Source organism: Phoca vitulina, unplaced genomic scaffold, assembly GCF_004348235.1.
Source record: "Phoca vitulina isolate PV1807 unplaced genomic scaffold, GSC_HSeal_1.0 scaffold4, whole genome shotgun sequence".
Lineage (NCBI taxonomy): Eukaryota > Metazoa > Chordata > Mammalia > Carnivora > Phocidae > Phoca > Phoca vitulina.
The window spans coordinates 49,083,523-49,098,117 of record NW_022589707.1 but is presented as its reverse complement, the minus strand read 5'-3'; the positions used below and the strand labels follow the sequence as shown (position 1 = coordinate 49,098,117).

At 35.6% G+C, this 14,595-nt stretch overlaps 1 protein-coding gene across 14 annotated transcripts in view; it reads left to right on the top strand.

Annotated features, from left to right (window-relative positions):
- The window catches only part of HDAC9 (histone deacetylase 9), a 912,577-nt gene that overhangs the window by 173,819 nt on the left and 724,163 nt on the right, over positions 1–14,595 (top strand). The window contains exon 1 of one of the 14 annotated variants that reach the window (XM_032401977.1): positions 10,513–13,472. The exons of 11 other annotated variants lie outside the window; for them this stretch is intronic. In XM_032401977.1, coding sequence (XP_032257868.1) covers positions 13,457–13,472 — 16 coding nt within the window. In that variant the 5' untranslated portion in view covers positions 10,513–13,456. Of the gene's footprint in view, positions 1–10,512; positions 13,473–14,595 lie in introns of those variants that run through there. 2 more of the 14 variants (XM_032401991.1, XM_032401990.1) reach the window with 2 other exon arrangements.

Here is a 14,595-nt window from a genome sequence, read left to right as displayed (position 1 = left end):
CGAGGGGAGCTCACCCAAGAGCAGGTGTGGACCTTGGCACAATATTTCCTCTAATAGTACTTTTTAAGTTCTTATGTGGAACCTTCGCAAAATACAAAATCCTCTCATGTTCTACAAATACTCTTTTGAATTTCTTGGGTAATGCATTCAGTGTGTATCAAGCTTCTTGATGTTATTTTAACATGTCTTTCTGTAATTGTTTTTTAAGTGTGGCACTTGAGTTTTCAGGACTGTTCTGAGTTGTGATTGATCATTGTACATGCATTTTGAATAGGGACATCTGTCTCTGCAGCATATTATGTCTCCTGACATGCCATTTCTCAGCTTGACAGAGCACCTCTAGAGGGCATAGGTTTTAATAAGAGAGAATATGTGATTTTTTTTCTTTCAAAGAAAGTGGGTGGTGTTACATTTTATAAAGAAATAATGAATACTTGGAATGACAGCTTACCCAATTTACTTTTTTTGTGAGCCAAATATAAAACTAGAAATAATGCTTATTCATTTTAGCCTTTATAATATTCACTTTAAAAATTTTTTGTAGGAGAATATTTACTAAGTTTGCTCATAGTCATAGCAGACAGTGACAAGAGTGGCTTGTTTTTTTCTCCTAAATTTTTCTTTTTGTATCCTTATTTTTCTTCTAGACCTTAAATGTCTTCTTGCATTCTATTATATGAGCAAACTTACATTTTAAAACACATTGGAACATTGTAATTTTTAAAAACATGTTACGGTTTTTTATTACTAATTTTAAATCCATTTTGATACTATTATTACAGTCATTCAGTAATCATAGCACAGTTCAAAAAAAAGAAAGGTGCAAGGATGAATGAATGAGTTTTTGTGGACTCTGCCCTTGAGGAGGGCCCAGTTTAGGAGAGAACTAGATAAAAACACCTTCATAATGATCAAATGGGAGCACTCAGGCAGAAGTAGGGATGATGGCCCGTGACACTGAAGAAGCAGGGACAAGCTCTCTTTGAGTGGGGCGACACTGAGCAAGCTGACAAGACAACTGATCTAAGTCTAAACAAGTACTTTTTTTTTTTTAAAGTTTTATTTATTTATTTGACAGAGAGAGAGACACAGTGAGAGAGGGAACACAAGCAGGGGGACTGGGAGAGGGAGAAGCAGGCTTTCTGTGGAGCAGGGAGCCCGAAGCGGGGTTCGATCCCTGGGATCATGACCCGAGCTGAAGGCAGATGCTTAACGACTGAGCCACCCAGGTGCCCCAAGTACGTTTGCCAGCAAAAAAAAAAGAGGGGAGAAGGGCAGACAGCTGGAACAGCAAGCCCAAGAGGATAGAAGAGGGAAAGGTCTTGGTCAGTTGAATGAAAAATGAGAACTTCCTTGTACATGGAGAGTAGGTCTGTGCGGGAAATGACAGACAAATCCAGAGAGGTGGAATTTCCATTTATACAGTATTTATAGACCTTTGCTTCCATGTTGCTTGACTCTACTATCTTGCCTTGTACTACCCACTACTCCAAACATTTCTTAGTCGTTGGAGAAGATTCACTGGTAGTAATTTTTCCTACCTCATTGTCTCATTACCTAACAACTTCTTTCAGTTGTCCTGATTTCCAAATATGGGACTTAATTTCAGTTACCATGTTCAAAAGATTTTGTGAAAAGATCCTACTGCTGATCGGACTAAATGGTTAGCCAATTTCCTAACTGAAGGAAATGTTCATAGTTGAACAAGTCCAGTTTAAATCTCATTGATGAATTCTTCTCTTTGTTTGGTTAATATGACTGGTTCTTGAGGGTGTGTATTAAAGAAATGTTTATGATGTGTACCTTTATAGAAATAAAGTTTAAGGTTAGTCTTTTTCCAGTTTGTGTCACTGCACTTGCAACATTCTACAATCTACAATTCTACAATTCTACAAGGTGGAAGGAATACCACCTTGAACTTTGATTTTGTAGAAATCTCCTCCTTTGAAGTGTTTTAATTATGACTTAACAATTTCCCATTTCTGGATATTTTGGCAAAATTTTAGAGCAATTAGAAATAATATGCCATTCCTTTCAGTTCAAGAAATTATCCTTTTATTTCCATGATCTGTTAAATGGGTATTTTGGTACTTAAAACACGTCAAAAGATTAGCTCCACGTCTAGAATGTTTGCCCTAAACAGCTTAAAGACATGTGTTGTTTGTTCACATTTTGCAACGACTTTTTAAAAAAAAATCTTTGAATGGACTGCTTTATTAAAATAATGGAAGAACTCAGTAGAGGAAGAACTCCCAGGGAAGAGGTTAAATAATATAAATAGCTCTGCTGAGAGGGCAACAAAGTTCTCTATTGTGCTGTTGCCACAGAAGCACCAATAATTCAAAACAAGGAAATGGAGTCTCATGTTTAATATAATACAGACTTTCCCCTAGCGCTCTGTGGTCTAGGGTTTTTTAGGGATTGGCATGTTTATCTACATATGTCTAAATTTAGATATGCCTTTTATGTAACATGGTAAAAAAGAAGTACTTAAAGTTCTATAAGATGCAGTTATTTTTAAAGTATTTTTGTTTGTTTTTAAATTGACTTTAAAATATCAGGACTTTCCTGCTGCAATAATGCCCTAGGACATTGTGAATATGTGCATATGGAGAGAGACATAATCTTTTATGCATTTCACATTTGATTTTAAAAGGTCACTTTGAAAGGTATGAAGAGGTATTTGGTAACGCAAGAGAGAAAAGTCATTTTTTTTTTCCCTGTTGAACATTTTAATCCCATAACAAGAGCTACTTCTGCTATAGAAGTGAGTATTCCATTATGAAAGCTCAAAACTGGAAACTCAAAAACATGGATGTAGAAGTTTGGGAGTTTTAAAGTAAACTTTATGTCATTTTAGAAATAAATTTGGAAGATATTGAACTCCTATCTCAGATATGTGTAAAATTTAATTCACCATAAAATAAAGCACAACTAGAGCTCTGCCAGAAACATTCTAATACACAGTAAAAGCTTATTTACAAAAAATATTCAAATCTACTACATTTTATTAAACATATTTGACACAACATAGTCCAGATAGAGACTTGCTTTAGAATACAGTTTTTGTTGTTCCTATGTTAGCTACCTGCCTGCCATACCACCAGTTTTACCCTTATCCTTACTAAAAAGTAGTGTTTAGGCAATTCTGATTGTTATGGGCTAAGGATAAAGGAAATGATTAGGGAAATTTTTATGTTCTGATCTTTTCTACCCAATGACTTCAGATGAAGATGATGCAAAAAATTGGTCAAATGTATATCCAGTATGTATGTGTGTTTACATTTTACCCATTTAATAAGGACAAATGTTGCCTAGAAGCTAGTTTTCTCAAAGGCTTAATTCACATACTCTGTGTAAATTGGCCAAATATTATCTTTTACATGAAAATTTTATTAAGGAATTACTCCATTTAACTTATCTCTTCTGTCTGCTGTTGAAAGGGGAATTCTCAGAGGCTTGAGAAAGTAATTGTGCATTAGCCTTAAAAATGATTGAAAAGTTAAAAAGGAAAGAAAAGGAAAAGGAAAATGTATTTATCCATTCAGCAAATACTTGTTAAGGAACTACTTCTGTTGAGTTTCTAGGCACTGGAGATAAAGTATTAAAAAGGATGGGATAGCCTCATGAAATTTACTTATAATAAATATTTAAAGAGGGGATTTGATAATATAATCTATTGAGATTTTCTAGTATTGTTATGACTCCTTCCATTCATTCATTCATTCATTCAGGCAATATCTGCCTCACGAGCACATCAAAATTTTTATTATGTAACCTAATCTCCCTTTCTTCATCCAATGTCATTTTTTTTCAATTTCTCAAAAGGAATATAAGTTTAAACATTAAAAGGACTTCACTTTCATTGGAAAACAGAGTCAGGATTATCCATTCTAGAATAATTCTTTCTTTTATTTTACTATTGCCATCCCAACCTTGATACTTTATTTTTAGTGTTCCTGAGGAAGACCAAGTGTGAGATTCAAGAGCAGAGCTTCGTCTATGAGTCTGAAACAGAGTTGGCAATATTCTATGTGTCCTGGAGCATAATAAGCTTTCTATATGATGGCCATGTTTTACATGGTACTAGTGAGCATCATAATTATTCATTGACTTCTATTCATAGATTGTTCTCTAGAGGAGGGAAATACTGCATGAGCTTTGTGGCTAGTCTTACTGTTCAGACTCAATATGCTTGGTGGAACATGTTTTTATTGGTACTCTATTTGGAGAGAGAAAGGCTGACAAAGGCTTCCATGACTTTCAGTCTTCAAATGGTGAAAATTGAGGACCTGGTGGAAGATTTCAGGAAACCACTTACTTAATTGACTCTCTCTTTTCAAGGAAAATGTATTTCAAAGGATAATGGCCTAAGATTTGACTCCAAAGCTTCAGTGTAGATCAGAAATTCTTCAGGCTGAACTATATAGCTAATGCTCAATTACCTTAGCTTCTATTGAACCATATTCTAAACACCTTCTTTTGTAACCATCACCTTGTGCCGAAGTCTATATTTTTAGCCTTTAAGCAGAGCTCAAGCACTGTATTTAGACATCTGACTTGAAGACAAAAATTGCTCAGTGAGCAGAACAAATGTTCAGAAAATAACATTTCAAGGTTAGAGCTAGTGTCCTGAATAAAATTCCTTTTCTTCTTTTCCTCCCTATTGAATATAACATAAATAATGTACCCTGACTGGCTTTCAAGATTAAAAAATCAGAGAATAGCAGTGAACTTGAAGAAGGAAAGAGGGAGTAATTAAAAATCGAAGGGGCTTCTGTTGAACTATTGTTTGCCTGAAACTAAGTATATATTTTATTCCTGATTCAATAGGATTATGGATCTTAAAAGGATTAAAAAACTGTATAGTAAAGCTTATAGAAAAAGTGCCCAAATGAGCATACAGCTACCTTAAAAAATATTGAAAAGACACACACACACAGAGTCATTATAATATCCTTCTCAGAGTGGAGAGGAGAAAACTATGTAAATATTGTTTATAATTACTTGTAGTAATTGTAGTTACCAATTTTTAACCATTTACAATGTGCTGGCCCTTTCTATAATTGACCTCACTTAATAATCACAGCAATTCTGTGAAATAGGCCTTATTAGCCCCATTTTATAAATGAGAAAATAAAGGCCAGAGCATTTAATAACATTTCTAAGACTATCGAGTTAGTGAGTGGTAGCATATTGTGGATTTTTCCTAGGAAAATCCCAAAATGGTCCCTGAAACTCCCTAGTATTAAGAAATAAAAACAGTTTAATTCCTAGGGGAATAGACAAGAGTGAAACAACACGATTATTATTGTTAAACAAGACATTGCAAGGTCCCCGGACCATTTCCAGAAAGGGAAGTCACATATTTGCACTGAGGGAAAGTGATTATCACTCGGTGGAAACTACTTGAAAGGAATGCAGCTCATTTGGATTGTGTGTGACTTGGTGAGGGACTTAGCCCTTTGTATCCCATGAAGCAAAAGGATGTTGTAATTGCATTTCACAATGGGCCCATAACTAAATGGGTCTGGGCATTCCTTCCTTTTCGCTGCCTGGTGCAGGGTATAATCCTCATTTAGTACAACCCAGTCTCTATGTGAACAGCTAGAACCCAGGGCTGTTTTAACGATTGAAGTTTCTCAACCTTGGAACCAGGGCCTGAAAGAAATGTTGGAAATTCTGGGTGGTTTTTAGGCACTGTATTTAGAAACAAATAAAGAACATGTGAAACTCTTTGACCCTTTTCTGATCCTTGGTGTTCTAATACGCAAAGTACACTTTAACCCAGCAGAGGGAGGCATTCCATAGTAGGGCATAGTAATAATGTAAAGAGAGAGAAAGTAAATTAAAGGTGAGTGAAAGATTTATTTTTAAACTTGGTGGAATACCAAGTTTATGTCGCAGAAAGTGTAACAGCGGGCTATTATTTCTTGAACTGATTATCATTCCTCTTTGCAGAATGGGTTGTCTCAGTACACATGGCCCGAATGGTATCTTAATTAATTCATTTAAAATTCTAAAGGTTAGCATTGCATTTTTATGCTGAGTGTTGTGTTGTTCTAAAACAGAGATTTTTAAGTACTAAAATTTAATTCCATTTAGTTACTGAGTCATTGACTCTTTCAGAGCTCTTGGAAGTTAACATCATTATTTATAGGTGGGAACATTCAGCCTGAGGAAATTCAATGATTTGTTCAAAGGGAAATAGTAGTAAATGGCAGAAGCAACCATCTAAGACTTTGGATTTTAGAAAAGTATGAAAAACAGACAAAGCAATGCCCCCCTTCAGTTTCTGTGTTTGTGGAGTATTCCACCCATCCCCCTACCCTAGGCAAAATGAGAGGTAGAAAAAACACTCCTGTGGGAGTTGGACACATGTCTGTTCAAACCTGTCTCATGTCACTAACTATACCACTTGGCCAATTTAACCAGCCTTCATTTTTAAGTGCTACTATCCTGTTTTGTATGTGAATAGAAAGAAGTCTGGGAGATTACCACATCAACAATGGCTATTTTTGTAGTGTGGATGATGAGGCAGTTTTTACTTCCGTCCTCATATATTTTTTTCTATTATTTGATTTGACGCTATATTACTTGTATAGTAGTTAAAACTTTCCCTTTAAATTAAAAAATGTGAATTTTATTTAGTATTTACAAATAATAATGCAAGATGCCAATTTAAACTTTTTTAATCCCCATTAAACGGTGGACAAATGATGGCTACATGAAGCATGAGACTCTGGGACCATTTCTATGTCATTTATTCTGATTTTTGGCTCAGAAAACATGACCTCAATTATATACTCAATTGTGTGGGGTTTTTTTCTTCCCAATTCTGTTATTTCATCTTCCATCATAGTAACTGCGGAGAAGAAAAGCATGTTTTGTTCTCATTCGGAATCTAATTTATTTCATAATTTTCGAAAATTTTGTTTTTAAGTTGTCTGTAATTTTAAGACCACCACAGGTGAACTATCTGGATTCCAAAAAAAAAAAAAAAAGACTAAAACAAAACAAAACCCCCCTTTTTATATTCTAGACATTGGTTTTGTAGTCAGAATTATCTGTAGTCAGTTCTAGTCCTCCATTTACTAAACACGAGACCTTGGTCAGTTTACCTAGTCTTTGGGAAAATTAGTCTCCTCATATGTAAAATAGTTGGAAGAAAACTTAACCCTCAGGATTCTTGAGATAATTAAATGAGTTAAAATTTTCATGTGTTTGGTATTATGGAGACTAGATAAAGATGGCTTTCTTTCTCATTCACTTGATTTAAATTCAACACTCACTGTTACTATTGTCCCAGGTAAAAATTTGCTTATTCATTTTGCAATAAATTGGATGTAGATTTTAGCAGTCTGTTTTTAAGAGTAATTGAATCTTGTGGAGTAACTAAGATGACCAGCTGACACATTAACATAACATAACACATTAACATAAGGTTGATTTCACCCTAAATTGTTTGAGTTGCCAGGCAAGCTTCACTTTATCAAGGAATAAAATGAGAAATCCACAAAGCCAAAGTAACAATAAAATATGCTTTTGAAGCCAAAAGACCAAGTAAAGGGTGCTGTGATAATGGAGAAGATTCTGACATTCATGAAAAATGCTGTACAATTTTTTGATGTCTTCAGATTTATGAAATATTTTTTTTCCTGATGCTCAAAGTAGAAAACTTGGTCAAAAAGAAAAGGCAAAAAGAAGAATATAAAATTTATCTACAATTATACCATCCCGAGAGAATTATTCTTCACATTCTGGGCTTTTAGTCTTTTTCTATTGAATATGTGGATACATTTTATGTGTAAGGTGTAAGGTTGTGAGTGGAATAAGTTTGTGTTCCAAGATGGGGATAATAATACATCCATGTTTTTGTATCTTTTTTACCTAATATTGTATTATAAATGTTTTTCAGCATCATTAAATATTTTCAATATCATGATTTGTAGAATTTGTATTATAATCTGTCATGTAATTATACCATAATTTCTTTTATTATTCCCCTTATATTGGAAATATAGACAATTTGCAGGTGTTCAACAACATTTTAAAATAACAGTGTAATGGAAATTCATTTACATAAATCACCATTTCACATTTTATTTTTTTTTCCTTTAGAAATGATTCCTAGAAATAGAGTTACTCCCAAAGAGCATGAACTTTTAAAGATTCTTGATATACTGTGACAATTTTTTTCTCCAGGAAAGGTGTACCAGCTTACATTCCTATCAGTAGTATATGAGAGTACTCTTCACATCATATGCTTATCATCATCTTATATTAGCCTCAACGGAAAGTAAAAATGTTAATCTTTCACAATCTGCATTTATTTGATTACTAGTGAAGTTGAGTACTGTGTGTCATTTTTACTGAGGAATACACACACACGCACACACACACACACACACACACAGACACACACCCTCCTAGCAACATAAAAATACGTTGTATTCAATGGCAGTTTTAAAAATTTTATTTGAATATATGTCCATAAGCAAGATCTTGGCTAAAAATAATCACCTTAGCAGCAAATTTAGTCAAATGCTTAAAGCATTTTTAAAGAGACTACATCTGGGATGCTTTCCTCAGAAAGACATGCTGACATTTTCATATCACCTTTTATGCTGGGCAAGTGGTAACTTTGTTGCATTTATCCTGGGTTCCCCAACAATGTCAAAATAGAAACTTTCAAACCTGCAAACATCTGCTTTTGTCATCAAAATTGAAAGACATAATTGAAAGGAAAGTTTTAGTTCACAAACTGTATAATCTCCTGGTTCTGCAGAATGGAAATGAATAAACTTGAAAACGTATTTAAGGACTGAAGCTCTAGTCAGCATCTAGCTTAAGACTGGAGAAAGGGTGAATTTCCTTTTAGAGTAAGCACTGGCATGACTGTACCCTCTAACAAGAAAAAGTAACATTTCCAGAAATCCGTATCATCATTTCCACACTAATTTCTATGATTCTAAAAGTTCCTTTCTATACAGCCTGGTGGAACATTTTTATAAATTCCCCCCAAATCAGTAGTGATTGCAGAATTTTTAGTGTGTATACCTGGGCATTTTAAATGGTCTTCTTATGTATGACTTTTCAAGATCTTAGCTTATTCCTCGAGGATGTCATGTTTGGTCCTTAAGAGGATCAGCTTTGAAACATTTCCAATTTGGGAGAAAATAAGCTTTTATAGGAGTAAAATATGGTCCACATCTTCAACAGACTGAGGGATAAAACTGGCTTATAAAGAAGACTTTTAAAAAAAATTTTATTTATTTATTCCAGAGAGAGAGAGAGAGAGTTAGGGGGAGGATCAGAGGGAGAGAGACAAGCAGACTCTGTGCTGAGTGCAGAGCCTGAGCTGAAACCAAGAGTCAGACTCCTAACTGACTGAGCCACCCAGCTGCCCGAGAAGAGGGGTTTTATAAAGTATTTCTTAAGCCTTAAAAGGAGTTAATAAAATAATTTTATTGTATTCAAACATGACTCAGCTTCTAATCCTAATTTTGTAAATAGGAAAAAGGTAATTTAATTATTAAGGCACCTTCATTTTAAAGGTTAACATTATTATTATTATTATTATTATTGTTTAGCTCATAGGGAAATTTATTTTTTTTTACTTTTTGAAAGCCCTAGATGTTTTTTAATCGACAGTTATTTGAGTGCTTTCTTTGTCACGCATTCAGTCTTAGATCCTGGCTTGTGTGGGCTCTGGCTGTCTAATAAGGAGATAAAATAATGTCTGATTATCTGGGACACAAGGTAATGAATCCTATTATGTGGGTACATCCTTCTTCTGATTTTCAGACAGCTTAATTTTTATATCTGGTCTTTAGCCAGTGTTTGATCTGGAGCAGAATTTAGTATTTGAGAGGAATTTCATTTGTTTGTACATTGTAACTGTGGTCCTTTCTGACTGTGTTCAAAGAACTTTTCATAGCTACTGTCTTCTAATGTTTTAAAACTAAGTAAACTTTCTATTGCTTATTTTTTATTGTAAAACCTTGTGTGTTCATTTTAGAAAAAAATAGAAAATACTGAAAACTAAAAAGGAAAAGAAATAATACACACACACACACACATACACACACACACATATATATCGGTAGAGAATTCCTGTTAACATGTTGGCAGATACTCCAGAGTTGATCCTATATAATTCATATATAATTGTTTTTACAAAATGAGATCAAAGTGCTTGCTTAATGTAACCTGCTTGTTACATTAAATATCTTGACATTACATATTTTACGAATGTTGCTGTTTTATTTGACCAAGTAGTTCGTGTTAGAGATCCTTTTAGCCGGCAGAAAATTTGTGTATGATCCTAAGAGTGTTACAAATCTTTTGAAATGAAATTTCACATAGAAATCTAGATGTCTAGGGTCACCTGGTGGCTCAGTCGGTTAAGCGTCTGCCTCTGGTTCAGGTTGTGGTCTTAAGGTTCTGGCATCCAGTCCCGCATTGGGCTCCTGCTTGGTGGGGAGTCTGCTTCTCCCTCTCCCTCTGCCTGCTTGTGCTCTCCCTCTCTCTCTGTCAAATAAATAAATAAAATCTAAAAAAAAAAAAAAGAAAAATCTAGATGTCTACTTTCTCTTGAAAGATGGAAGGCTCTGTACTACTCATAATCTGTAGGTCACAGTGGATAGGGCTGATGGTAGCCCACGTTAGCTGAGGCTTGTGCTCTTCATTTAATGTAATCCTTTCCTGCTTTCCTTACTTCTTGATGTTCCTGCCTGACGTCTGAATCAGCTGAGTTTGCCAAGAGTAGTGGATTATTTAGGGTTGTGGTTTTTAACGAGGTTGTCCTGGTCTCTGAGGCAAGGATTGGAAACTTGTGGGAATGTTTTTTGGATGCCACAATGTTCACGGAGCTTCTAGTATTTAGTGGGCCAGTCTCGTGGATGTGAGGGTTTTGTAATGTGAGGGACATTGCTACACCTGGAAAAATTTTTCTTGTGTCATGCATTTCAGTTATGTCTTTGGATAGTGGGTGAAACACCTGTTTATAATTATTTGAGCCTAAAAACAAAATCTGCTGCACATATAAAAACTGTTTTATTCCATTTTAGTGTATACAGAATTTTCTAGGACTACAACTATCATATAATTTCACATTGTATTATTAGAAGCTCTATGATGAATCGTTCACCGTTTGGAAAATCACGTCACTGACAACAACATGGCTCATGGTATTTTAACCAACATACACAGCTCTATCAGTATGCATTTGTAGCTTCCTTGTTCAGTATTGAACAAAGAAAAGTTCATGCTCCTTTAAAATCTTTTATGAATAAGGAAAAGTTCTCAGTTCCTGCAAGAGAATATTAACCATTTTTCATGTTTTCTTTATGTCTGTGGTCTGTAATTTGCCTTAGCATGTTATCTGGACTTCAGTTAATCTTATTTTTCCTTTTACTTAATCATGTGCTGATAAGTCTGGTTTATTGTTTCTTGTTTTATCACTAGATTTTATTCTTACGTGCACTCAACTGTCCAGTCTTTCACTTGCCTACCTTTCTTGTAAGACTGACTTCTTATTACACCTCTTCAATCTGGATTTACTCACTGGATAGTAGGGCAAGCATTGGAGGACTTCTATGACATGTAAATATTCATGCATGGGAGCTCTTTATTGATTTTGAAAAATATACCGTATAGAGGTTGGATTTAGAATCTATGAGTTTCATTTTAGGTTAGCAAAAGAGCATTGCAAAATACTTGTTTTAAAGGTGGGGCTTTGTGCTTAATGTTCTGGGTGGGCATCAAGGATGTATCTAACTCCCGATTAGGCTTACAGTCTTCTAGAAAGATATTACATAGAAATAACCTATGGTTAAACTGAGAGGATGATGAACTATGCTCTAGGATTTTAGAGGGGGGCTAGTTAGTATGTTTGAATGGAGGAGGAATGCTTCTGGAAGAGGCTGAGAAAGTTCACCTGAATGTAGAAACCTGGGAGGCTCCTTTTTGAGAAGGAGTGAGTGATTCTTTTTCATTTTTCCTTCCCTTCTTTTTGCTCAAGAGCTCTGTGTCCTTTCCTCTTCCTTCCTTGAAGATACAGAAGCTACAGATGTAAGTGAGAGGGTCATGGGTGTGAAATGTTGATTTTAGGTATTTGCCCCTCCTCTTAGACAGATACGAAGATAGGACCTTGAGGGCTTAGAACTGTGCAGTTGTTGCTCTTCAAGGAAATTGTAGCTGGCATCTCAGAACAAGGCATGACTGGTATTTCACTTCAGTCTAGTACGTTTTCTTAGCTCTAGTTAGAAAACAAACTTATGGAGGTGGAAAATATATTCAATAGCTCTCCAAAGTTTTTCCTTTCCTTGTTTGATTAGGTGAGTAGGGGGAATACTAAGAAAGGAGAAGTGATAGTAATGAATTGCTAGCTTCCTTAGCTTGCCTTAGTTTACCAAATCTCACTCTTTTTGCAACACCATCACCACATGTGATTATATAAAGACTGCTAGAATTTCTCTGAGGGGACCGAAATTTTCACTTTCTCAGCCAATCAAAGGCAAGGGTTAGTGAACTTCAATAATGTTTTGATTTTGAGAAATTCTTTTTCCTGACACAGTGGGGCATATACTTCAAAGTGAGTACTCCAGATTTAATTCAAATGCCACACATTGAAATAGCTCAGAAAATTGTGTGATGCAGAGTTCTGGGGTGACCATGTTTTGTATATTGCAGCCTTTTGGGGTTGGATCGTCATATCAGAATTAATTTATTTCATTAAAATCTGTCTTTAGGTTCTATATTTTCTTTTCATTTACTACAGACATTTACAACTAGAAAATAGGTCAGAGCTCCTTCAGAAGGCATTTATTTAATTTTCCCTCATCCAGAGGCACATGTCTGCTCCTTGGTCCTATGTTTTAATTGCTAACCTCCAGAGGAAGAGAATCATCCGAGCCAGGGCCCCAAGTTGTGGAAGTTTCTATATCCGGTAAACTGGCTCCATTCCAGGGCAGAAAATTTATCAACAAATGAAACACCAGCTACTTCCCACACGTCCTCTGATTGCATTAAAAAATCACTCCCCTTCCCACCCAGCTGAGAGTGTGCTTAGAGTATGGAGCTGACAGACATTCTCTCTCTTCCTCCTCCTCATTTTGTAAAATAGCTGGTTTCTGTAGTCTGTTAGGCTTCTTATTAATAGTAATAAAATGTTCATTCATTAACTGTCTCATGCCTACGAACTAGATATTGTCACTCTCTTTCAAGTTAGACTGTTTTTATAAAGTCGTGCTGTAGCAGAGAAGTGAGCTCGAAAACTGATTTTGGGTCTGTAGCATCAGGTACTACTTAACCAGTGGGAGGGACTGATAAAATTAGCAAGTTGACTAACCACTTCCCTTCCTTGTGGCTCTTTAATATTATAACGGATACAGAAAAGTTCAGAAGGACTGGGCTAGTTTTCGAAACCACAGCACACTTTGGCAAAGAGGGAATGTACAACAGAACGGGTAAGTTTCTTTCTTTTAATCTTTCAGGAGGATGTAAAAATGATAAAGGGGTGGAAGTTTTTAAGTTTGATTATGCAAATAGTCTTTTGTAGTTTGTAGGTTGTGGAAAGATAAACCTGCTACAAGGAGGGGGACGCAAAAGGTTTTCCGATCAGCAGCAGGAGCTCCAGGAACAGCAAACGTGAGAGTGGGCAGAAGATTCAACTCTTAGAGTATCTTCATTGTCCCACATAGGTCAGAGTAAAACACTTAGGAGGGAGGATTCTTGTACTAGTATAATTTTTGATAGATAAGTTCCTGCACTCTCAGTTCTTGCAATCTAGATTTTGTAATTGTCAGTAGGGTCATTGAGTTACTGAACCCAAATGTCCCTCTGGATCCTGAAATGGCTTAAGATCTTCAGTTATCTTGCCTGTGGTTTAAATTTGTATTGCTTTTAACTTTCTATTATGGAAAATCTCAAATACAAGCAGAAGTAGAGTGCACAGTGCATAGATTGCCCGTGCCCTGTCACACAGCTTCAAGAGGTAGGGACTCAGGGTCCACGTTGTTTCATGCACACCTCTGTGGCATGCTCCCCACTTTAGTCAAGTAGGGTTGCAATATTTTAAATATGCCAATTCTGAACATTAAATGAAAGAGGCCTAGAATCTCCTCAGGGCTCCCATCAGTTCAGTAATATAAGTTTTAGAGAAATATCATTACAGAAAATTGAATTATGAGTCAGAAAAATCAAGTTGAACTTTCCAGTTGTTTGGCCAGTGGGAATGGGATTAGAGGATAGTAGTGAAGATTGTGGACTCTGGGGCTAGACTGCTTGGGGTCAAATTTTGGTTCCATGCAATCCAGTGTTTTTGAGGAAGTTCCTCATCTTTCTCTACCTTGGTTTCTCACCTGAAAAATGAAGATAAATGATAGTATTGATTTTTTTGAGGATAGGAGACAATGAGACCATCCGTGCATGTAAAGACTTGGCAAAGTGCTGAGAACAGAGAGTGCTCTCTGTATATTAGCTCCACAACTGTTTGCTGAAATGACTAGAGTGATAGGAAGGATGAGCTCTGTTTAGACAGAAAGCTAAACATGTGTCTGATCATACCTGGTTGTTTGCTGACCATTGTTT